General features: G+C 43.7%; 1 protein-coding gene across 2 annotated transcripts in view; it reads left to right on the plus strand.

Annotated features, from left to right (window-relative positions):
- Positions 1-22,304, plus strand: part of LOC127119854 (uncharacterized) — a 47,276-nt gene extending 24,972 nt beyond the window's left edge. The window contains exons 1-2 of one of the 2 annotated variants that reach the window (XM_051050203.1): positions 13,115-14,464; positions 18,842-22,304. In XM_051050203.1, the coding sequence (XP_050906160.1) occupies positions 18,901-22,242 (3,342 nt within the window). In that variant the 5' untranslated portion in view covers positions 13,115-14,464; positions 18,842-18,900 and the 3' untranslated portion in view covers positions 22,243-22,304. Of the gene's footprint in view, positions 1-13,114; positions 14,465-18,841 lie in introns of those variants that run through there. The other variant, XM_051050201.1, reaches the window with a different exon arrangement.
- The last annotated feature ends 3,676 nt before the right edge of the window (positions 22,305-25,980 follow it).

Raw genomic sequence — 25,980 nt, forward strand, 5'->3', positions numbered from 1 at the left:
TTCATGATCAAATTACAAACATGTATCAAAATGTGACATACATTAGAAAACCCTAGGTCAAATGAAATATTCCCCAAGCACAACTTTGACCAATAGGTCAAAAAAAACCTACACTCAACAAGGAAGCTATAGAAAAAATTTCCATATTTTTTGGATTTTTTAGCTATTTTTTATGGATTTTTAAAGGTGTTAAAAATATTGTTAGAATTAATTAGAATTTAATTAAAATAACAGTGGCAATTTCATAAACATTAAAGGCAATGGCGGGAAACGCAGTTTTTGAACATTTGAATGGGAAACAAGATCTAGCCAGCACTGTTCATCGTCTTCAGCAAGAAATTTTCCAGAAAATTTCAAATTATGATGAACATCAAAACCTAACGAAAATTAACAAGCCATAGCTCGTTCGAACCGTCTTCTCAAGCACATTCCAAATATCCAAACTATTTTCCCTAATTGTTCCTAAAATTCTTGAATCGAGCATGTTAGGGTTTTGGATCATACTTTCAAATCGCGATTTCTCTCACTACAGGCAACTATTTGCAATTCTACAAACATCACAACGCTCTACGTACTACACACTTTCAAACGCATATATTTATTAAGCCAAAGGTGAAAGTTGAATTTTCGAATTACCTGGAAGGGCAGCAATGGTGCGCGACGTTTCCAAGCTTATGCTCTCAAAACAGCAACGCAACAACCTTCAGGAAGATGAATTCCATGCTCCGTTTCAATCGATTCCGCTCCTATCGTCCATAATTCGAATTTTCCATTGATGAGGTAATTTCGGACAGCCACGATGCAATGTTCTTCAGGCTCCAATCTTCCAAAACAGTTGGAGAAGATGATTGATAGAGTTGAATGCAAAAGAAATCTTGAAGTTTGGCTTAGAATTGAGGAAGAAACTTGAGATTGAAGCTTGTTGTGTTCTTGAGGGTTTGGAGAGAATGTGAGAGATCTTGATCCAACTTTGGAAAATGCAATTTTCTGTTATGATTAGGCAATGATTTGGAATATATATGGATGCTTAATTGTAGCTCTAATCACATAATTAGCAAAATGACATGGTTAATGGAAATTGTTATTTTTGTAAGTGAGGGCAAAATGGTAACTTCCACATGACAGCACATGCCAGCTCAAAATTGGTTCCAACATGTCCAAAACACCCTATGTGAAGTGTAGAAACAATTCCCATTGCAATTGGTTGCTTAAATCTCATTTTCACTATGTGTATGTAAAGTATCCATTTTTGTCATTTCCATTTTTCAAGACAAAACTCAAACCATGTGCATTAACCATGAAATGAATATCCAAACACACTTAAAATGCCATTCCTGAGGTGTTGGAAAAAGTCCCATTCAAAAATTCCCAATATTTTGACATTTGGACAATTTTGCCCCTGGTCCAATTCAGCTGTCCAGTTGAAAAGTGACTTTTTGCCTTGGCCATTTTTGGGAAATTCCAATGATGCACCCTCAAAGTACATGTCAAATGGAGTTTGTGCATATAAAGAACTTGCAATTTAGACAAACCATGTGGAAGTTATGGCCTCCTGATTACGGTCTTTTCTGAAATTCAATGAGCCATATTTTGCAAACCGTACATTGGATTTTCAAGTTCTTGGACTTTTTGGAAAGGTGAGAACAAGATCTACATCTGTCATGTTGAACAATTTTTCATTTGAAGCTTCCTTGGACTTCTGTTTTTGAGGTCAAAAACTTTCCATTTTTGGAAACTTCAGCTACAAGTCACTTTCTATTTTTGGCAGTTTTTGTCCTGACTTGATTTTCTTCATTCTTAAGCTTTGAGATGTCATATAACACTTGTTCCAACATGAATGAAGTGTGTCTAACTCATTTCCACCTCCAAATCCACCAGATCATGTACAGTTGACCACAGTTGACTTTTCATCTGATAGATGAATCTGGCAATGCATAGATCAAACTGAGCCCCAATCTTCAACTGAAATGGCTCAAGGGTGATACCCTAGCCTCCATAAGCACCATATAGTCACAAAATGATCCTCATCTCCTTCATAAACCCCATCTCCTGATCCAGCCCTGATTGGCCCAATACAACTGATTAGGGTTGACCAGTGGTCAAAACCCTAATCTCAAGGAATCTTCTTCAATCTTCTGATGACATCCAACCATGATGATGATGATGTATCCTTGCAATCAAGATGAAGATCAATCTCCCCTGAGAATCATGAAACCCTAATTCACAGTCCAATCCTCAGATGGCCAGTGATCAATCAGTAAAACCCTAGCTTGCACCTTCTGACTTCCTCATCTTCTGATCAAGACTTGGGAAGATAGCTTGCACTATGTAACCACATGTTATGCAATATGAAATGCCTAATGACCTAAAATGATATGCAAATATGTTAATGCTAGTCCCAAGAGAGGAGGGCAAATTTTGAGGTGTTACAGCTGCCCCTATTCAATCCACTGTGAACCTGTCGATACGAAATAGCCTCGGCTTTCGGATGATCAGGATGAAGAGTGATTGAATACCAAGAACAGACGAACAATTTGCACTCTGATGGGATAATAATTAACGACGCCTGTCAGCATCGGCGAAGAAACCGTTTCGGAAAACGTCGACCTGGATACCAAAATAAATGGTAACACAGGGATAACCATGGTCTGAGCACCACACATCCACTCAGGATTATCATTCTCTTTTTTTTTCTTTTTCTTTTTTTTTCTTTTCTTGAACCCCGAAATTTCCTCTGCGCAAACGATCCTCAGATCTCTGCATTTGAACCCCGGAAAATGCCTCAGCACTCCTTCTTTGCCAAAATAATGAACCCCATCTCCAGTTTGAACCCCAGTCGCCTGACGATAACTCTCGATCGCCAGAATGAACCCCATTCTCCAGAAAATGTCGCAACATCTCCCTTTCTCCATTTGAACCCCGGAAAATGCCTCAGCATATCCTTTCTCCCTTTGAACCCCAGGAAATGCCTCAGCATATCCTTTTCTCCAATCTCTCGTGATAATTCCGCTGGCAACGTCGGAAATAACACCAAACCACTCTGAGGGCGACATGTCAGAGGGTACACCTTCATAAAGAAGGTAACATGTGTAACTCTTCCTCAGAAGACACCTTTAACGACCTCCATTGGCCTCAGCCTGAGTCTACGGTGATACATGAACAGAAGATAATCCTGCGGACTTCATCCTGGATATAATCTTCAACTCCAATCTCCATTTGAACCCCAGAAAATGCCTCAGCATATACTCTTCTCTGATTGAACCCCGATCTCCAGAAAATGTCGCAACATCTCCTTTTCTCCATTTGAACCCCGGAATCGCGCTGATCGCGTAACGTCTTCTGATATCATTTCCATCTCTGTCCGACAGAAACATTTCCTCCAATATCGCACTACTGGGGAACACTGCTGATCTGACGTCATGGTACCACACTCCTCAGAGCAACACTTTCACCATCTGTCTCGCACGACAGAAACCTCCCCCAGAATCGTACTACTGGGGAAATACCTTTGGTCAAACCATGAGGCTAAACTCCTCGGAGCAACACCTTCACTGTTTGGCAAGAACCACTTCTCAAACGGTAACCACGGCTTGAGACTAGCTTATGCTTGCAATGATGCATGATTGATTTTTTCTGCGTAATGCTCCATAAACATGGAAATGCCACGCGATTATTCATTTTTCTATGCAATATGCCATGTTATTTTTCATGATGAATGCATAAAAAACAAAAACATCCCCCTCAAGGGACCCTTCTGGGGAATGCGAGACACTCTGCTGAGAACTCGCCACCACTCGGATTTCCACCCTGCTGGGGAATAACACTGCTGCGGGGAATAAGGCAACCCTTGCTGGGGAAGAACCTCCTTTGCATCCAATCCACTCGAGAAACTGCTGGGGATAAGCACCACCAGCACTCTGTGGGGAATACAACAATCTTTGACTTGCTGAGGATATCAATACTGACTCCGCTTCGGGAAACCCTCACAGATACCTGTCGACTTCACTGGGGAAATTCTCACAGAGACTCTGCTAGGGGAATAGCAATCTCCAGACTCATCTGGGGAAACATCCATATATCACCTGCTGAGGATAACCATCTTGACCCTGCTAGGGAACCGCATACTACTCCGCTGGGAATTACCCATGCAATCCATAGGTAGCATCAACTCAGCTGGGGATGCAAAAATCCGTCCACTACGGGAACTCGTTCAATCCACTGGTAGGATGGACACTGTTGGAGATATATTTCATTGAAACCCGCTCCACTCGGGGAATAGCAACCTTCTGGCTTGGCTGCTGAGGAAACATCGTTGTAAACCTGCCGGGGACAGCCCTCTTGACTCGGCTGGAAAAGTCACAGACATTGGATCTGCTGGGGAGCTAGTCCTATAACTCTGCTTGGGGACTTAGCTGGGAAATGAGAAAAGTTGGTATAAAAACACCCGTCAACTCGTCGAACCATGGTGTCTACCTCCAATACTCATATCGGCTTTCCACTTTTGAGAATTCCCAGACTCATCTGGACCTTTTCTGCTCCATCATCTTATATTCCAAATCGCTCCGCGCTCGACGAGAACGTACTCCTGGAAGTTATACAGAAATTTCAATTTTCCGACTTTGAAGAGTCTTCTTGATTAATTCCAAAGGTCGTCGTACGCCTCAACGCCTCTTCGCCACTTCTCTACCCATTCACTCATCCCTGATTAGACTCTGCGGGGAATTACACACTTTCAAGTCTTCCGACTTTGAAGAGTCTTCTTGATCAACATCAAGGATCGTCGTACGCCTCAACGTCACTCTGTCGTTTCTTCAGATATCTCTGTCCCTGATCGGACTCTCTGGGGATTTATTACAATGCTTCCACATCACAACCTGCAAGTGAGTGAAAATATCTAACAGTTCCTGCAAAACAGATCGTCAGATAAAACCGTGCCCCAGGCGTGTCAAGATTTCAACACTTGGGTCACTCAACCTTCCAAATAAGATTTCCAGCATTCAATCTTATAAACATGCATTGGAAGGAACCTGTATGTCTTAAAATGCAAAGATTCTTTATCAAAATAATCGGATGTTTTTGCAATCAAAGCGGTAATGAAAAACAAAAACAAAATTATTTGACTGAATATGCATTTTATTGATTGGAAAAGTGTGGCTCAAATGAGCAATACAAAGGGAAGCAATTCCTGAAAAGAGGTAATTGCGCTCAAAAGGAAAAATCTATCTTAATGGCAATGTGAAACCCGTGATCTCATCGAGTTCCAACTCGGTTACACCCCATATGTCCTCAGACTCTCCACGCTTTCTGCCTTCTGAACAAGACGTTTCTGACTGATCCCTACCGGGTATTATCCATGATGCTTTAACCAAAGCGCAAACGATCATGCTGGACGCAGTTGTTCGTTTCAATCCCTCTTTTGCCTGGACCGCCCTTTCGGGTTTTCAGTCCACCGGGATACCCTTTCTTGCCCAAGTCGCCTTTCCAGGTTTTCGACTTGCCGGGTGTACATTTTTCTTTTTATCCCTAATTTTTGCCCGAACCTTTCTCTGTTTTTGGTTCGCCGGGATGCCCATTTTTGCCTGGACTATTTTATTCTTTTCGTCCAGCGGGTCTTTTTACACGAAGTATTTTTTAACTGCGTCCGCATTCACAGGGGATGGAAAATCCTCACCATCCATGGTCGTCAACAACAAGGCTCCACCAGAGAAAACCTTCTTGACCACGAATGGACCTTCATAATTCGGTGTCCATTTGCCCCTTCGATCGTTTTGAGGAGGAAGGATCCTTTTCAGCACCATATCACCTACATGATATACCCGAGGTCGCACCTTCTTGTCAAAAGCACGCTTCATCCGTTGCTGATACAACTGCCCATGACAGATGGCTGCTAGCCTCTTTTCCTCAATCAGGCTCAACTCTTCATATCGGGTCCTTACCCATTCAGCCTCTTGCAATTTCACGTCCATCAGGACTCTCAAAGAGGGAATCTGAACTTCAACAGGTAATACAGCCTCCATCCCATATACCAACGAGAATGGAGTTGCCCCAGTAGATGTGCGCACCGACGTTCGATACCCATGCAATGCAAATGGCAACATCTCATGCCAGTCTTTGTAGGTCACCACCATTTTCTGCACAATCTTCTTTATATTCTTGTTGGCTGCCTCAACCGCCCCATTCATCTTCGGACGATAGGGAGAAGAATTGTGATGCTCAATCTTGAATTCCCGACACAGCTCTGCCATCATCTTATTATTCAAGTTAGAACCATTATCAGTAATGATTCTCTCGGGAACCCCATATCGGCAAATGATGTCTCTCTTGAGAAATCTGGCCACAACCTGCTTCGTCACGTTCGTATAAGAGGCTGCTTCTACCCACTTAGTGAAGTAATCAATAGCCACTAATATGAACCGGTGCCCGTTCGAAGCCGTAGGCTCTATCTTTCCAATCATATCAATGCCCCACATAGCAAACGGCCACGGAGACGACATTAAGCTCAATGGATTTGGAGGCACGTGCACCTTATCAGCATAAATCTGGCATTTATGACACTTCCGCACGAAATTAAAACATTGGGCCTCCATTGTCATCCAATAATAACCTGCTCTCAGCAGCTTCTTTACCATGGCATTCCCACTGGCATGGGTACCGAACGATCCCTCATGAACCTCTTTCATCAATTGGCTTGCTTCTGCATCATCAACACATCTGAGCAAGACCCAATCAAAATTTCTCTTATATAAAACCCCATCCTTATTCAGGTAGAATACCATGGCCAACCTCCGCAGAGTCTTTCTGTCTTTCTTAGACGCTCCCTCAGGATATTCTTGGGTCTCAAGATAGCGTTTGATATCATAATACCACGGCTTCTCATCATCAGGCGCTGCATCAACAGCAAACACATAAGCCGGTCTATCCAGACGTCCAACCTCCACACTGGGGAATTGATTCCACCTCTGCACCTTAATCAAGGCAGCTAGAGTAGCCAAAGCATCTGCCAAAGGATTCTCCTCTCTAGGCACATGATGCATCTTCACCTTGGTGAAAAACGTCAACAATCTCCTCGTATAATCTCGATACGGAACCAAATGAGATTGATGCGTATACCATTTTCCGTTAACCTGATTTATCACCAGAGCTAAATCTCCATATATGACAAGGTTCTTGATTCTCAAATCAATCGCCTCTTCGATACCCAATATGCAAGCTTCGTATTCAGCTACGTTGTTGGTGCACTCAAATGTTAGCCGGGCAGCAAAAGGAATATGGGATCCTTTCGGCGTAACCAAAACAGCACCAACACCGCTTCCGTTCACGTTAACGGCCCCATCAAACATCAGAATCCATTCGGATTCAGGGTCAGGCCCCTCCTCCGGGATCGGTTCCTCGCAATCTTTCGATTTGAGAAACATGATGTCCTCATCAGGGAATTCAAACTTCATCGGTTGATAATCATCAATGGGTTGCTGGGCGAGGTAATCAGACAATACACTCCCCTTGATCGCTTTCTGAGAGGTGTACTGAATATCATATTCTGTCAAAATCATTTGCCACCTCGCAACCCATCCGGTCAATGCTGGCTTTTCAAAAATGTACTTGATCGGATCCATCTTGGAAATCAACAAAGTGGTATGAACCAGCATGTACTGCCTTAGTCGGCGAGCAGCCCAGACCAAAGCACAGCAAGTTTTCTCGAGCAGTGAATATCTTGTTTCACAGTCGGTAAACTTTTTGCTAAGGTAGTATATGGCATGCTCTTTTCGACCAGACTCGTCATGCTGCCCCAATACACACCCCATAGACCCCTCGAGGACTGTCATGTACAGAATTAACGGTCTTCCCTCCACAGGAGGCATCAGAATCGGAGGCTCCTGCAAATACTCTTTTATTTTTTCAAACGCCGCTTGGCAATCATCATTCCACCTGACCGTTTGATCTTTTCTCAACAATTTGAAAATCGGTTCACACGTGGCTGTTAGGTGAGATATGAACCGTGAAATGTAGTTCAATCTACCTAAGAAACCACGAACCTCTTTCTCCGTTCTTGGTTCAGGCATTTCTTTTATCGCTTTTACTTTTGCAGGATCAACCTCGATTCCTTTCTCACTTACAATGAACCCCAGCAATTTACCGGACCGCACTCCGAACGTGCACTTGTTCGGATTCAACCTCAGTCTGAACTGTCTCAACCGGTCAAACAGCTTGGCCAGATCTACCAAATGCCCCTCTTCTGTCTGGGACTTCGCTATCATGTCATCAACATAGCATTCAATTTCATGATGAATCATATCATGAAACAAAGTCACCATGGCTCTCTGATAAGTAGCACCGGCGTTCTTGAGACCGAATGGCATCACCTTGTAACAAAAGGTACCCCACGGTGTAATGAACGTTGTTTTCTCCATATCATCTGGCGACATTTTGATTTGATTATAGCCAGAAAAGCCATCCATGAAGGAAAACACCGAGAATTGAGCGGTATTATCTACCAACACGTCAATGTGAGGTAGCGGAAAATCATCTTTCGGACTAGCTCTATTCAGATCTCGGTAGTCCACACACATTCTCACCTTCCCATCTTTCTTCGGGACTGGCACAATGTTCGCAACCCATGGCGGATAATTAGTGACAGCAAGGAAACCAGCATCCCACTGCTTTTGCACTTCTTCCTTAATCTTCATTGCCATATCCGGTCGAGTTCTGCGCAACTTCTGCTTCACTGGAGGACAATCTGTTCTCAACGGTAGCTTGTGCACAACGATATCGGTATCCAACCCTGGCATATCTTGATAAGACCAGGCAAAGATGTCGACATACTCTTTCAACAACGCCACCATTCTGCTCTTTACACTTTCCTCCAAAGCAGCCCCGATTTTCACCTTTTTCTTAGCCTCGTCGGTACCCAGATTCACCACCTCTATCTGTTCCTCATGCGGCTGAATCACCTTCTCCTCTCGTTTTAACAACCTGGTTAATTCCCCTGGCAGTTCACAATCTTCTTCGTCTTCTTCTTCAGCAAGATAGATCGGATTGTCGAAATCATATAGAGGTGTAACAGGATTGTTATCAATGAAATCCGGAGAGGAATCGCATCTGCATGAATGTTGATTCATGCATTGCTTTAGAACCGGTGTGAAAAATTGAAAAAGGAAAATGAAAACATTGCCATTTTTATTTAGTTTTTATTTTTAAACTGCAAAAATAAATGAAAAACAAGGAACACCGCTTTTAACTGAAAAAACATCCTTTTATTTATGATGCAAAATCTTGCAAATTATGACATGAGGTGGCCCTTACAATGAACCATTACGTGTCGGGCAACACGTAAGGTTTGCATGCAAATAAAACTGAAAACATGAAAAATATTACTCTTCGAGGAGAGTGACCCGGATGATCTCTTCGGCCTTCCAGTTGTGGATTTCCATCCCTGGTGCGCACGGTGTTATCCACCGGTCCATATCACAGTCGCTGTCAGTATCCTCACCCATCATGCAGATGTGGTCCGGATCTAGCATTCCAGCACTGGTGAAAGTTACAGGCACACGACCCCCTCTGCTCGGCCCAGAGCCTCGGCTCGGCTTATATCCAACCCCGAATCGGTCCTTCTTCTCAGGGACCTCCATTATCCTGCCCCAGCCTGGAGCTTCTCCGCTTTTGACCACCTCAGCAGCTTGCTTGTATGAAGCGATGGATGGTTTCTCTTCCTCTTGCTTGACGAACAGGGCATTCTCCACCTTGACGGTTTCGAAAGCCTGACTCGGCGTCTCCCATATTTCTCCATCCATCTCCACGTACTTGAACGAAGACAGATGGCTGACAAAGATGTCTTCCTCTCCGCAGACGGTGACGACTTGGCCTCCCCAGATATACTTGAGCTTCTGGTGCAAAGTCGACGTAACTGCTCCCGCAGCATGAATCCATGGGCGACCCAACAAGCAACTGTAAGCTGGTTGGATGTCCATAACATAGAAGGTTGACTTAAACACCTCCGGGCCAATCTTTACTGGTAACTCCACTTCTCCAAACACGGCTCGCTTTGACCCATCAAAAGCCCGCACAATTAAATCAGTCGGGGTCAAAATCAGCCCTTCACAGTTTAGCTTTGCCAAGGCCTTCTTAGGCAACACATTCAAAGAGGAGCCGGTATCAACCAGCACATGCGAAAGCACGGCTCCTTTGCATTCCATTGCAATGTGTAAAGCCCGATTATGATTTCTGCCGTCCACTGTCAGGTCCATATCCGTGAAACCCAGCCCATGGCTGGCATGAACATTAGATACCACGGTCTCCAGTTGGTTAATTGTGATTTCTTGAGGAACATAGGCCTTCTTCAAAATCTTCAATAAGGCCTCCCTATGCCCCTCTGAGCTCAGTAACAGTGAAAGAATGGAGATTTTGGACGGAGTCTGCTGCAAGTGATCAACCAACTTATACTCCGACTTCTTGATGATCCTCAGAAATTCCTCAGCTTCATCATCAAATTTAATATCCGACCCCGCAGGCGTCGGTGCCGTCACAGGAGTACCTTCATTATTCACCACAGATTTTCCTTTCGCCCTGGCTAAAGCCTCGGCCTTTTCTTTTTTCTCTTTTTCTTCCTCCCCCCTCCTCAAAGCATCCGGAGCAAACAGCCTACCGCTGCGAGTGAAACCGCTGGGACCGGCATTATCCACCTTTAGCACGGTGGTTTCACTTGCAGATTGCTCTTCAACTTTTTCCCCATTACAATATACCTCCCCACCATAATGCCAAGTGTAGCACCTCAAATTTGCACCTATCATTATACATACATTTTCATATTAGGTCATAGCATATCATGGTCCATTGCATAACATTTGCATTGTCCCTCAGTTGCCTCAAGAGCAAGCAATCAAGAATTAGGTCAAACTAATCTCCTGATCAGTCAACCAAGCAAGCAAAGGAATTTCTCATTGAATCAAGGCCTTGGGGTTTGTCCAACAAGTTCACATGGCTTGGAGGTCTATTTGAAGTATTTTGGTCAAGGGTTAAGGGCTCAGAGGTCAGCAGTTCATGCCCAGACAGTCAAAAACCCTAAGAAAGTCAACTGTCAGTCAAGGCAATGGTTGGTGGTCATTCTTGTGGAATTTGGGCACCATGGTCAATAATCAAGAGTTCATACAACTTGGGACATCATTTGAAGTCAATTTCTCAAGGAATTAGGGTTTTGAAGTCATCAGTCAATGCACAATCAATCAGAAACCCTAAAAGTCAACTGTTGGTCAACTGTCCATTTAATCAGTGATTGGATGATTGGAATTGGTTTGTGAGAGTTCATTCATGTCCAAATAGTCATCATATATCATGCCAAACACCATCATGGAAGAATTTGAAGCCAGATCATGAATTTCCCAAAACGGAAACTGGGCCTGTAACTGAAACTTACCAAAAATGGAAAGTTTTGATCCTCAAACTTACATTGTGATACAAGCCTCAAATGAATTTTTGCCCAACATGAAAGTTGAAGATCTTGTTCTCCCATTTCCAAAAAGTCCAAGAACTCTCAATTCCCATGTGTGGTTGGCAAGTTATGATTGAATCGATTTCAGAAAATCTTGAACTTCAAAAGGCCATATCTCTCAAACCGTTTGGCCAATTTTGGTGGGGTTTTTTCCTACAAGTCACATTTGATCCCCTCTTTCCAAAAATATAAATTTCATGAGCCAAAACTTCACCAATCAAAATGGCATATTTTGACCTTTTTCATTTAAATGTAAGTTTGACCAAGAGTTGACTTTTTGATTTAAACTTTTTTTCAACATTTGGCCAATTGGAACAGCTCATAAATGTCATTTAGAATGTGTTTGCAAGCTCAATTATGCAGTACATGAAGCCATTCTTCAACTTGCTTGAAATTTGGATAAAAGTACAATTACACCATGCCATCCATACTTGCACTTTAGCCATGCCTTGTACTCATCAAAACAGAAAATTTAGAGGCCATTCTCTGTCATTATGAATAGATTTTGCAGCCAAAAAAACCAGCAAAACAAGAGGCCATGCCAACTTGCTTAAATTTTGGAACAAAAGGACATTTCCACTCCATACTTCCATACCATGCCTTGTACTATCCAACAGAATTTTGGGAGATCATTTTTCTGTCATTAGAAACATTAGTAGCAGCAGCCATAAGACAAGAGATCACAGAAAACTCATTCTAAAAAAAAAAGCTTCATTTTTACACTTTTGCAAAAATCTGTCAAAAGTCTCAAAGAGACTAAGCTTTGCCTTACCTAAAACATCATCAAAACAACATATGGAGCTCATTCAAACATGGTTTCTTCAACTGTAAAGCTTCATTCCCGACTGTTTTCTACATGAACTCAACAATGGCAGTCCGAGTTCTAGACCTTTTCAAGTCGTTTCAAGCCAAACTCCTTCACTCATTCATCATTTGGAGGCTTATTGAGCATCTGTTTTAGGCCAACAACACCAAAAAACCACGATTCATCTCAGTTCCCCAAAACTGGTATGTATTTCGAATCTCTCTTCTATCAAAATGATGCTATGCTTTTTGAAGAGTGCACCTTCCTGATCATTATGAGCTTTGAGTCACTGAAAACGGTTGAGTATTTGTGGAGTTATGTTGTCTCAAAGTTTCATATGTGAATATGTTTTGGTTTGTTTCTCTCATGTTAGCATAAATCATTGAAAACTATTGTTGGATTGTGAACATGTGATGGAAGATGCACGTATTGGTATACCTGTTTTTGAATTTGGAGAAAAAAAAAATTTGGAAGATGCATGTGATGTGAACATGTGATGGAATATGTTACTGTAATATGTTTTCTGCAATTTGTGTACTGTAGCGTTTGTAAATTGCATTGCCATAAGCCATTGAATAAATTCCAAAAGGCCTGGGGCGAGGGGGATTCGAACCCCAGACCCTTGCTTCAAATACCAAGTGTTTTACCACTGGGGCGCGATGCCAATTCAATTATTAAATGCCTTCTAAAATATATATTTAAAAAGGAGCGCTGCTACTGGGCGCGTTGACCGGGGCGTTGACCCCCCCCCCCCCCCCCATTGTTTCTTTATTTATTCCATTAATCCATTTAATTTTCAATTTTTATTTCATTTAATCACTCAAACTTACAAAAATCATAACTTGTTCATTTTTAATCCAAATTTAATGGGATTTTTTGTGTTGTGTCCATCTTGATCTCTAGTTTTTTGTCATATATTTTCCAGAATTTTTTCATGGTCGAATTTTAAATGGTGCTAGGGTTTGTGACATGTGACCAAATTTTGTACACTTTGCCAAATCAATTGTGAAATGATGAGAATGTATCCAATGGCTCCCAAATTTTTTGTTCTTAAACTAGACACACTCATCGTGATTTTGGTGTAGAGTTTGTGAATTTATCATTTGTAGTTTGTGAGATATGATTTTTTGAATTAGGGTGTGACAATTGGTATCACACCATTGATGTCCAACTTCATGATTTTCATTGCCATGCTTCTTGACCTCCAAATGACTTGGTTTTTTGCATGAACTTACTCTTGTATGTCTAGTTTACATGTGAATTTTCTTGGATTTAATTGAACTATTTTCCATTTGTTTGAGATTTTTCTTCCCTGCCTAGTCAAATGTTGACTTTGTGTGACACATGTTCCCATTTCATTTGTGAAATTCTCATACTTTATTGGATGGACATGAAATTTTACATGATATAACTAGACATCCTCATCTTTACCATGGTTTTGATCCCATTCATTTATCATACACCATTCTTGACTTATGATTTTTCTAAGTTGATGCATGTTTGGTTGACTTCTTTGAGCATGTTCAAAATTGCTTTGACTTTCTGATTTTCATTGACTGCCTTCCACTTGTCCAAATGGGATGAAATTTGACATGCTTACCATGCTATGTGTTAGGTTTGATCATGATTTATTTCGTGATTTTTGGAAAATGTTTAGATTGCTTTTGAGTTAAGTCTTTCTGTTGACTTCTATGAGCTTCTGTTTGCCATGTTTTGACCTAAGTGGTTCATGAAATGATGATAGTGATTGATATGGATGTGAGCCCAATTGGTTTTGTTTCCTAATTGTTTGAACATGATTTTGGATACTTACCCCTTGCTGTTTTTACTTTCTCATTCACTTTTGACCCTAGGCTTGCCCTAGTGGTCCTGTTACTCACCTTTGAGTTTGTGTTTTCAGGTTGACCATCAAATGGCCATTAAGACCAATTCTTTTGATTGAGCTTACTCAAGTATCATTGTCTAACCTCTTTGTTTTGTAGGTGGCTTGGCTCACATGCCTTAAGCCTTGTGCCTTGCACATCCATGTGCCCCTAATTGACTGTTGGTGTCTGTTTCTGTTTGCTTTGTTTGAACTTGTATACTAACTGTGCTTGACTGATTTCAGGTACTTTAGTTGCTTTTAGTTCCTTGTGAACTTTTGCTTTGCTTTGCTTGTATAAGCAATTTGCATTGAGGTATGTCTCTTTTACTTCATGTAGTCTGGAAGACCTGGCCTGTTACTTGGCCAGGCAACTGTCTGAAGTCCTCCTTAAGAGGCAATGTTTGTGATTGTTTAATTTTGTCCTCGCATAGAGTCAAAGTCCTCCTAAGTGAAGAGGCAATTGGTGGAAGGTAGGGATATGCAATCTATCCCCCACTATTCAGTGTGTCATCTGCCTTGCTCACACCACTGTGTTGATGCATTGCGGATACAAACCCAAGATCTTGTACAACTGTACAGTTGAGTCAGTTTTAAATGTGTAGAAGGGTTCCCACTTTCTGAACCCACACATTCTTGTCTTGAGCTCTCCCAGGCCAGGGATAAGAGCTGTGAGGTCTCATCCTCACTTCATCCTTTCATCTGCTTCACCTTAGCCCCTCAATGGCATGGTTAAGAGCAACATTCACCCAGTTCCAGAGGTTTGTTTGTTGAGGTTGATATGACCCCTTGACTAAAACCTAACCCTTGTTTGAGCCACTTGTTTGTGTATAGCGTGTGCTATCTGTGCTTGTAGGATTGTTTGACTTGCTTCCTGTGCAAGATAGGATTGTTTGACTTGCTTCCTGTGCAAGTTAGGATTAGTTTAGACTTGCTTCCTGTGCAAGTTAAGTGTGCGTGGCTTGCTTCCTGTGTGAGCCATGCTTAGGATAGGTCGGCCCGCGTGCCATTTAGCTAGAAACCTTAACTTAGGGATGATTTTGCATGACAACATCTAGGCTCGAGTCGTAGTCTCCCTAGAGTTGTGTCTCCCTCTGTTATCTGGTTAGGCTAGTCCTTTATCCCTGCGTAGGGGAACTACATCGCCCTGATCTTCACACCAGATGAAGTATGTAGGCAGGAGATTGAGCAGATCTCTCCGGGCGCCTGTGTCTTTGTTTTGTATTGTTGTGTGCTTGGAAGCTGATGTAAGTCCATCGAGTGGCAGTTAGGTTCCAGTGTGGGTTTTGTTGGTTCGGATGCTGATGTAAGCCCAGTGATTGGCATTCAGGCTCCATGTTTGCCTTTGCCAGCGTTTGTTTGTGTGTGTGTCAGCCGAGCTACGAATGCTCTGATTCTCCTTCGTCCAATGGAGATACGTATGCATAGGATGCGATATCCTAGCGAGCATGTGTCGTTTCCCCAGTCCGAACTACTTCGACTCTGATGTCTATGCCTGATAGACTAAGTAGGCCCAGGATGCGATATCCTGCCGAGTCAGTTTCAGTCTTGTTTTCTTGTGTCTCTTTCAGCCAGTGTGTGTGTGAGTTTGAGCAGTGTTTAGCAACCAATTTCCTTCCTTTTGTGCGTGGATCCCGTCGAGTACGACGGATGCGTAGGGGTGCTAATACCTTCCCTTCGCATAACCGACTCCCGAACCCATACTCTTTGGTCGCGAGACCATGTCTTTTCCCAGGTTTACTCTGAGCGTTTCCTTTCCCTCTTTTGGGATAAATAACGCACGGTGGCGGCTCTGTTGTTCTTGTTTTCCCGCCGGTTTTTCGCGTGATGCGACAGCTGGCGACTCTGCTGGGGATAATAGAGAAGTTGACCTATGCTGGTCCATCTTCCCTGAGCGAGTCTCTCCTAGCGCTCTCTAGGTTAGGGTTTTGGTTGCTTTGTGCTGTGTTTATTTATTGCATTCATTATTTACTGTTTGCATTCATTGTCTATTGTTTGCATTTATGTTTGCATTAATGTTTGCATTTATTCATCTGTTCACCTGGCTGGTTGTTGTTTCTCTCTGTGTGGGGGGGAAGAGTCAGTTGAGGTAAAAGGTCCAATACCCAGACCATGAGTGCAATCTAGGATACCTAGGAATAGAGTGATTCATGGGAAGCGGGTGGTATGGCGCCACTTAGCGGAACATTGATATCACGAGCAGTTCAGACCCTGGTGGGATGCTGTCGTTACATACTTCGGGTGTGTATATGACAGTATTCTGCGAAAGGTTATTTATGCTGCGTTTCTCTCAAGCTTTACCCTGGCCTAGACTACACCCGTGAGTGGGGAAGGGTTATTTCATTACAGGTACCATTGGTGACTCGGTTCTGTTGGTGACTTGGTTCTGATGGTGACTTTGTGTTCAGACAGTGTTCAGTTAACCTTAAGTGGGATTTATGTTCCGATTTTGACTGAAGCTTCGACCTAGTGATCAGAGATTGCACAACCAGCCAGTCCAGTCTGCATCATGTGCATCATAGCATATTTATTTTTCAAAAGAAACGCAAAAAAAAAATCCAAAAAAAAAAGAAAAAAAAAAAAAAAGAAAAAAACTAATCCCTGCATGCATATCATTTCTCAGGTACATTCCCGAGCTTGTCTACTGATAGAGATGGCAACGGTCCCCGAGCCGAAGCGGAAGACCTGTTCCTACAGTTTCCACCGTGAGCCGTTGACTCCGCTAGCTGAGTTGGGTAGCCTCGTGACAGACGATCGACTGAAGAGTTTTGTCGGGCGGTATGGGGATATCTTGACAGTATTGAAGACGGTAGTAGATCCAGTGCCTCTGCAGACGCTACTACAGTTTTATGATCCAGAGCTCAGATGCTTCACTTTCCAGGATTACCAGTTAGCACCGACTCTCGAGGAGTATTCTATCATGTTGAGTATCCCAGTTCAGCACCAGACTCCCTTCTTAGACGTCCCAAAGGAGGTTGACTTTAGATTGATTGCCAGAGCTCTCCACTTGGGTATCAAGGAAGTCAGTGATAGTTGGAAGTCCAGTGGGGATGTTGTAGGATTGCCTTTGAAATTTCTGTTGAGGGTAGCTAGAGAAGAAGCAGAGAAGGGAAGTTGGGAAGCCTTTCATGCTCAGTTGGCCGTCATGATCTATGGGATCGTCTTGTTTCCGAGTATGCCGAATTTTGTTGACTATGCTGCAGTCAGCATTTTCATTGGAGGAAATCCAGTTCCTACTCTATTGGCTGACACTTACTATGCTATTCACAGTAGGCATGGTAAGGGTGGGGCTATCAGGTGTTGTCTCCCACTTTTGCTCAGATGGTTCTTGTCTCTTCTGCCAGTCAGTGGACCTTTTGTGGATGCTCAGAGCACGCATAAATGGACTCAGAGGGTTATGTCTCTTACCTCCTATGATATCAGGTGGCAATCTTACCGGATGGATGTGCGTAACGTCATTATGAGCTGTGGAGGATTCCGTAATGTGCCACTCATAGGGACTAGGGGTTGCATCAATTACAACCCAGTTCTTTCTCTTCGCCAGTTGGGGTTTGTGATGAGTAGAAGACCACTCGAAGCAGAGATAGCTGAGAGTTTTTGTTTTGAGAAGAAGGATGACCCTGTTAGGTTGGAGCAGATTGGAAGAGCTTGGAAGTCCATTGGTGTCAGAGATGGATCCGTCTTAGGGAAGAAGTTTGCCGTTGCTATGCCCGATTACACTGATTGGGTCAAGGAGAGAGTAGAAACTTTGTTGTTACCCTACGATAGGATGGAGCCGTTGCAGGAGCAACCACCTTTGATCCTTGCTGAGAGTGTGTCTGCGGAGCACTACAAGCAAGCCCTAATGGAGAATCGCCGTTTGAGAGAGAAGGAGCAAGATACTCATATGGAGCTGTACAAAGCCAAAGCTGATAAGCTGCACTTGGCCCATCAACTCAGGGAAGTGCAAGGAGAAGATGCTAGCAGACTGAGAAGTAAGAAGAGATCCTACGAGGAGATGGAGAGTATGTTAGATGCAGAACACCGGGAGCGCTTGAGACTGCAGAGAGCAGAAGCCAGTTATCAGAAGAAGATCAGAGACTTGGAGAAGCAACTCAGAGACAAAGATGCTCAGTTGAAGAAGGAGATGGAGTTGAGACAAAGATCAGAGGACCACCTTGGAGGAGAAGTCTTGGAGCTCAGAAGACAGTTGAAAGAGAAGATCACTCCTTTACCAGATTGCTCAGAATGCTCGCTGTTGATAGACCAGTGCCATTACCTGAAGACCCTCATTCCGGAAGACCGTCTGTCTTAGTTTGTATCTCTGATTGCATTTTGTTGAGAATCACCTCCAGGCTTGTTGGATGGGATTCATTTGCGTGTAAGCCATCTCTTGGATCTTTTTGTTAAGAATCACCTCCAGGCTTGTTGGATGGGATTCTTTTTCTTTTGTACGTTGTTTATTCAGATATTCTGTTGACATTGGTTGTATGCCTTTTTACCCTTATGTGTATATAAGGATGTCAGCATTTCCCTGTATCTGTTTGTTCTCTTGTTGCTGCAGGTTGCCATCTTTTCAGGATGGGTCAGGCTCTTTGAATGCCTGAGAAATGAGCATATCATGTGCATCATACGCATCATTAGCATCATACTCATATCATTTTGCATAACAGGTGTTCTTGATCGTGACTTCTCACTCTTGGTTCCTGTTCAGGCAGGATAGCTGATCAACGTCCGCACCGCTACTTAACAAGACTGAATCGACAGAGAAGTATGGATCAATTTCAAGCTGAGTTGGCTGAGATGAAGGCTAGCATGGCCCAGTTTATGAATATGATGCAAGGGGTTGCGCAAGGTCAAGAAGAACTTCGAGCTATGGTTCAGAGACAAGAGGCTGCAAATCCACCGATCAACAATGCTCCGCCAGAGGGAGGCCCGGTCAATGATAACAATGTTGCTACTGCCGTACCCGTCAACAACTATGCTGTAGGTGAAGAGTTGGGGGGTATTCGAATCAACGGTCAACCTATTGTTCCAGATGCCGCTAATGCCAGAGTAGTCCGTACTCCGGCCCGTAATCCTGCTACGATTGTTGACAGACAAGAGGATATGTTCTCTCTGCTCAGTGAAGACGAAGACATTCTAGGAAGGGTTAATGAGAGAGATCGTAAGGTTGAATCTCTTGCCGAGAAGATCCGTGCTATGGAAAGTCAAAATTCTCTCGGTTTTGATGTCACCAATATGGGGTTGGTTGAAGGTTTGAGAATCCCTCACAAGTTCAAAGCGCCGTCCTTCGACAAATACAACGGTACTTCTTGCCCTCGCACCCATGTGCAGGCTTATTATCGAAAAATCTCTGCGTATACCGATGATGAAAAGATGTGGATGTATTTTTTCCAAGATAGTCTATCTGGGGCTTCTTTGGACTGGTACATGGAATTGAAGAGAGATTCGATCCGATGCTGGAGAGATCTGGGTGAAGCGTTCCTCAGACAGTACAAACATAACATGGACATGGCGCCTAGCCGGACTCAGCTGCAGAGTCTATGTCAGAAATCCGGAGAAAGCTTCAAGGAGTACGCTCAGAGGTGGCGTGAACTGGCTGCTAGAGTTCAACCCCCTATGCTGGAGAGGGAGTTGACAGACATGTTTATCGGTACTCTTCAAGGTGTGTTTATGGACCGGATGGGGAGTTGCCCGTTCGGTAGTTTTTCTGATGTTGTCATTTGTGGAGAGAGGACTGAGAGTCTAATCAAAGCTGGTAGGATCCATGATGCTGGTTCCTCGTCTTCATTAAAGAAACCCTTCTCTGGGGCACCTCGCCGTAGAGAAGGAGAGACCAATGTTGTACAGCACAGAGGGGGTGTGTACAGAACAAATGCTAACAGAGATCAATATCGTCCAGTAGCTGCAGTGACTATTCCGGTACCTCAACCTCGTCAACAACAACAACCAAGAGTTCAACAACCGCAACAACAACAACAACAGCAACGTCCTTATCAGCCCAGACAGAAATTGCAGGCTGATAGAAGATTTGATCCTCTGCCCATGTCTTACACAGAGTTATTACCCGAACTACTCAAGTTGGGGATGATTGAGTTGCGTACAATGGCTCCGCCTACAGTGCTGCCTCCTGGTTATGATGCAAACGTCTGTTGTGACTTTCACTCTGGGGCACCAGGCCACCATACCGAGAAGTGTCGAGCTCTCCAGCACAAGGTTCAAGATTTGATCGATGCCAAGGCAATCAACTTCGCTCCAGTGCCTAACGTCGTGAACAACCCTATGCCTCAGCATGGTGGGCATAGAGTGAACAATATTGAGGGGAAAGAAGATGAAGATCTGGTTGTTAATGTTGATGATGTTCAGACTTCTCTGCTAGTTGTGAAGGGTCGTCTGCTGAATGGGGGTGTCTACCCGGGCTGTGATGAAGATTGTTTGGGCTGTGCAGAATCTGAGAATGGTTGCGACCAGTTAAGGACCGGTATCCAGGGTATGATGGATGAAGGTTGTTTACAATTCAGTAGGGCTGTAAAAGATCATGGAACAGCATCAACTATCACCATTTACTTTAAACCGTCTGAAGAACGTGGACAAAGGATCGTCAGTGCACCTGCAGCCAATGGTACACCAGTTACCATTCCCGTGCCTGTAACCATCAGTGTTCCAACTACTATCGTTGCGTCTGAAAGAAGGGCTGTTGAGAATAGTAGAGCTGTGCCGTGGAAGTATGATAATGCTCACCGCAATTACAGAAGGGCTGAAAATCCGACGAGACCAGTGAATCAAACTCCAGTGACAATTGGTTTACCGAATAGAGTTCCTGCAACTGTTGGTCCGGCCGTGGATAATGTAGGGGGTCCAGGAGGTTTTACCAGAAGCGGTCGTCTGTTCGCACCGCAGCCTTTGAGGGACAATAATGCTGAAGCTCTCGCCAAAGCAAAGGGGAAGCAAGCTGTGGTTGAGGAAGAACCTGTTCAGAAAGAAGCGCCCGAGGGGTCATTTGAGAAGGACGTGGAGGAGTTTATGAAGATAATCAAGAAGAGTGACTACAAGATTGTGGATCAGTTGAATCAGACTCCGTCCAAGATTTCTATACTTTCACTGTTGATGTGCTCTGAAGCACACCGTAATGCCTTGCTGAAGATGTTGAATCTGGCTTACGTGCCTCAAGAGATTTCTGTCAATCAACTGGAGGGTGTGATGGCCAATGTGAGCACCAGACATGGTGTAGGTTTCACCAACTTGGATTTACCACCTGAAGGGCGAAACCATAACAAAGCCTTGCACATTACCATGGAGTGCAAGGGGGCAGTGTTGTCTCATGTATTGGTAGACACCGGGTCGTCGTTGAATGTGTTGCCTAAGCAGATTCTGAGGAAGATTGATGCGGAAGGGTTTGTGCTTAATCCCAGTGACCTGATCGTTCGTGCTTTCGACGGATCCAAACGTTCTGTGTGTGGAGAAGTTACCTTGCCTGTGAAGATAGGTCCTGAGGTTTTCGATATCATCTTCTATGTTATGGACATCCAGCCTGCCTATAGTTGTTTGTTGGGGCGTCCATGGATTCATGCAGCAGGGGCAGTCTCGTCGACTCTCCATCAAAAGCTCAAGTATGTCTGGAACGGTCAGATTGTGACTGTGTGCGGTGAAGAAGAGATTCTGGTGAGTCATCTGTCCTCGTTCAAATATGTTGAGGTGGACGGCGAGATCCACGAAACATTATGCCAGGCGTTTGAGACTGTGGCTCTTGAGAAGGTGGCGTATGCTGAGCAGAGGAAGCCAGGTGCTTCAATTACTTCTTACAAGCAGGCTAAGGAGGTTGTTGATTCTGGCAAAACTGAAGGCTGGGGCAAGATGGTGGATTTGCCTATCAAAGAAGACAAATTTGGCGTTGGTTATGAGCCTCTCCAAGCAGAGCAGAATAGTCAAGCGGGTCCGAGTACCTTTACCAGCGCTGGGCTGATGAATCATGGCGACGTCTCTGCAACCAGTAGTGAAGACTGTGACAGTGACTGTGATCTGGATAACTGGGTTCGCCCGTGTGCACCAGGGGGGTCTATCAACAACTGGACGGCTGAAGAAGTGGTTCCAGTTACTCTTCTAACAGAGTAATTTTCTGTTGTTTTGTCATTTTGCATGAAAATCCTACGTTCTGCCCAAGGCGTAGTGATTCATTTTGTAGGGCCTCATCATGTTTTAATGATTATCATTAATGAAGGACATTTTTTGAACAAATTTTGTGATCCCTGTCTTTCTGTTTTCTGTTTTCACTTTTTTTCAAAACAATAAAAATGGCAATGTTTTTTGTTTTTGTGACTTTTTTGAACTCTTTTTCTAAAACAAAGCATCAAACATGCAGAAGCGATCTTATGGCATTCACTATGAACAGTTCTGTTATGGCTCAGTATGATTTCGACAATCCCATCTACCAAGCTGAAGAGGAGAGTGAGGAAGACTGTGAACTCCCTGCAGAATTAGCCAGATTACTGAAGCAGGAGGAAAGGGTCATCCAACCTCATCAGGAGGAGTTGGAAACTATTAATTTGGGTACTGAAGACGCCAAAAGAGAAATCAAGATTGGGGCTGCTTTAGAGGACTCTGTCAAGAGGAGGCTGATTGAGATGCTGAGAGAATATGTGGAAGTATTCGCCTGGTCGTATCAAGATATGCCTGGTTTAGATACAGACATTGTGGTGCACCGATTACCTCTTAGAGAAGGATGTCCTTCGGTCAAGCAGAAGCTTCGTAGAACGAGTCCTGACATGGCAACTAAGATCAAGGAAGAAGTTCAGAAGCAGTGGGATGCAGGTTTTTTGGCTGTTACCAGTTATCCACCGTGGGTTGCCAACATCGTTCCTGTGCCGAAGAAGGATGGTAAAGTCAGAATGTGTGTCGATTACCGGGATTTGAATAGAGCGAGTCCGAAAGATGATTTCCCGTTACCTCACATCGATGTATTGGTTGATAATACGGCTCAATCCTCGGTATTCTCTTTCATGGATGGTTTCTCTGGATATAATCAGATCAAGATGGCGCCAGAGGATATGGAAAAGACGACATTCATTACACCTTGGGGCACGTTCTGCTATAAGGTGATGCCATTTGGGCTAAAAAATGCTGGTGCTACCTATCAGAGGGCAATGACGACTCTATTTCATGACATGATGCACAAAGAAATTGAAGTGTACGTAGATGATATGATTGCGAAGTCGCAGACAGAAGAGGAGCACTTGGTTAATTTGCAGAAGCTGTTTGATCGGTTGAGAAAGTTCAAGCTGAGGTTGAATCCGAACAAGTGTACGTTTGGGGTGAGATCAGGGAAACTTCTAGGCTTCATTGTCAGTGAGAAAGGGATTGAGGTCGATCCAGCGAAAGTCAAAGCTATTCAAGAGATGCCTGAACCGAAGACGGAGAAGCAAGTCCGTGGGTTTTTAGGGAGGTTGAACTACATTGCAAGGTTCATATCTCATCTAACTGCTACATGTGAACCAATTTTCAAACTGCTCAGGAAGAATCAAGCGATCAAGTGGAATGATGATTGTCAAAAAGCTTTCGACAAGATAAAAGAGTATTTACAGAAACCTCCAATCCTTATACCTCCAGTTCCTAGGAGACCTCTGATAATGTACCTGTCAGTGACTGAGAACTCGATGGGGTGTGTATTGGGACAGCATGACGAGTCTGGTCGAAAAGAGCATGCCATATACTACCTTAGCAAAAAGTTTACCGACTGTGAAACAAGATATTCACTGCTCGAGAAAACTTGCTGTGCTTTGGCCTGGGCTGCTCGCCGACTGAGACAGTATATGTTGAACCATACCACTTTGTTGATTTCTAAGATGGATCCAGTGAAGTACATCTTTGAGAAACCAGCTCTCACCGGACGTGTTGCTCGTTGGCAGATGATTCTAACAGAGTATGACATTCAGTACACGTCACAGAAGGCCATCAAGGGTAGTATTCTGTCAGATTACCTTGCCGAGCAACCGATTGAAGATTATCAGCCTATGATGTTTGAATTCCCAGATGAAGACATCATGTATCTTAAGATGAAAGATTGCGAAGAACCTCTTGTCGAGGAAGGACCGGACCCAGATGACAAATGGACACTGATGTTTGATGGGGCTGTGAATATGAACGGTAACGGTGTTGGTGCAGTATTGATCAATCCTAAAGGTGCTCATATACCTTTTTCTGCCAGATTGACGTTTGACGTCACCAACAACGAAGCTGAGTATGAGGCTTGTATCATGGGGATAGAAGAAGCCATTGATCTGAGGATCAAAACCCTTGACATATTTGGAGATTCCGCTCTAGTGGTCAATCAAGTCAATGGAGATTGGAATACGAACCAGCCGCATTTGATTCCGTATAGAGATTATACCAGAAGAATACTGACGTTCTTCAAGAAGGTGAAGTTGTATCATGTCCCCCGGGATGAGAATCAAATGGCTGATGCTTTGGCTACTTTGTCGTCTATGATCAAAGTTCATTGGTGGAATCATGTGCCACATATTGAAGTGAATCGACTCGAGAGGCCTGCGTATGTGTTTGCAGCCGAGTCCGTTAATGATATTGATGATAAGCCGTGGTATTATGACATCAAGAATTTCCTCAAGACTCAGGAATATCCTGAAGGTGCGTCGAAGAATGACAAGAAAACCCTGAGGAGGTTGGCTGGAAGCTTCTATTTGAATCAGGATGATGTGTTGTATAAGAGAAACTTTGACATGGTCTTGCTCAGATGCGTGGACAGACCCGAGGCAGACATGTTAATGCAGGAAGTCCATGAAGGTTCCTTCGGTACTCATGCCGGCGGACATGCAATGGCTAAGAAATTGTTGAGAGCAGGTTATTACTGGATGACTATGGAATCCGATTGTTTCAAGTATGCTCGGAAGTGCCATAAGTGTCAAATCTATGCTGATAAGGTGCACGTACCACCAAGCCCTCTGAATATCATGAATTCGCCTTGGCCGTTCGCCATGTGGGGCATTGATATGATTGGGAAGATTGAGCCTACTGCTTCGAATGGACATCGCTTCATCTTGGTTGCAATTGACTATTTCACCAAATGGGTGGAAGCAGCTTCCTATGCTAACGTTACCAAACAAGTGGTTACCCGGTTCATCAAGAAAGAAATCATATGTCGTTATGGAGTTCCTGAGAGAATCATCACTGACAATGGTTCGAATCTCAACAACAAGATGATGAAAGAGCTTTGTAAAGACTTCAAGATTGAACATCACAACTCTTCTCCTTACAGACCGAAGATGAATGGTGCTGTAGAAGCGGCGAACAAGAATATCAAGAAGATTGTGCAGAAGATGGTCGTTACGTACAAGGATTGGCATGAGATGCTGCCTTTCGCCTTGCATGGGTACCGTACCTCAGTACGTACGTCGACCGGGGCAACCCCTTACTCCCTTGTGTATGGTATGGAAGCTGTCCTACCTGTTGAAGTGGAGATTCCTTCTCTGAGAGTTTTATTGGATGTCAAGCTAGACGAAGCCGAGTGGATTCGAACAAGGTTTAACGAGTTGAGCCTTATCGAGGAGAGACGGCTAGCAGCTGTATGTCATGGACAGTTGTATCAGCGAAGGATGAAGCGAGCCTTTGATCAGAAAGTGCGTCCTCGAAGCTATCAGATAGGTGATCTAGTGTTGAAGAGGATCCTCCCTCCCGGTGCAGATAACAGGGGCAAGTGGACTCCTAACTATGAAGGTCCGTATGTTGTGAAGAAGGTCTTCTCCGGCGGAGCCTTGATGCTTACAACTATGGATGGTGAAGATTTTCCGTCTCCTGTCAACTCAGATGTAGTCAAAAAATACTTCGCATAAATCGACCCGC

The sequence above is a fragment of the Lathyrus oleraceus genome, chromosome 2, assembly GCF_024323335.1.
Source record: "Lathyrus oleraceus cultivar Zhongwan6 chromosome 2, CAAS_Psat_ZW6_1.0, whole genome shotgun sequence".
Taxonomy (NCBI): Eukaryota; Viridiplantae; Streptophyta; class Magnoliopsida; order Fabales; family Fabaceae; genus Lathyrus; species Lathyrus oleraceus.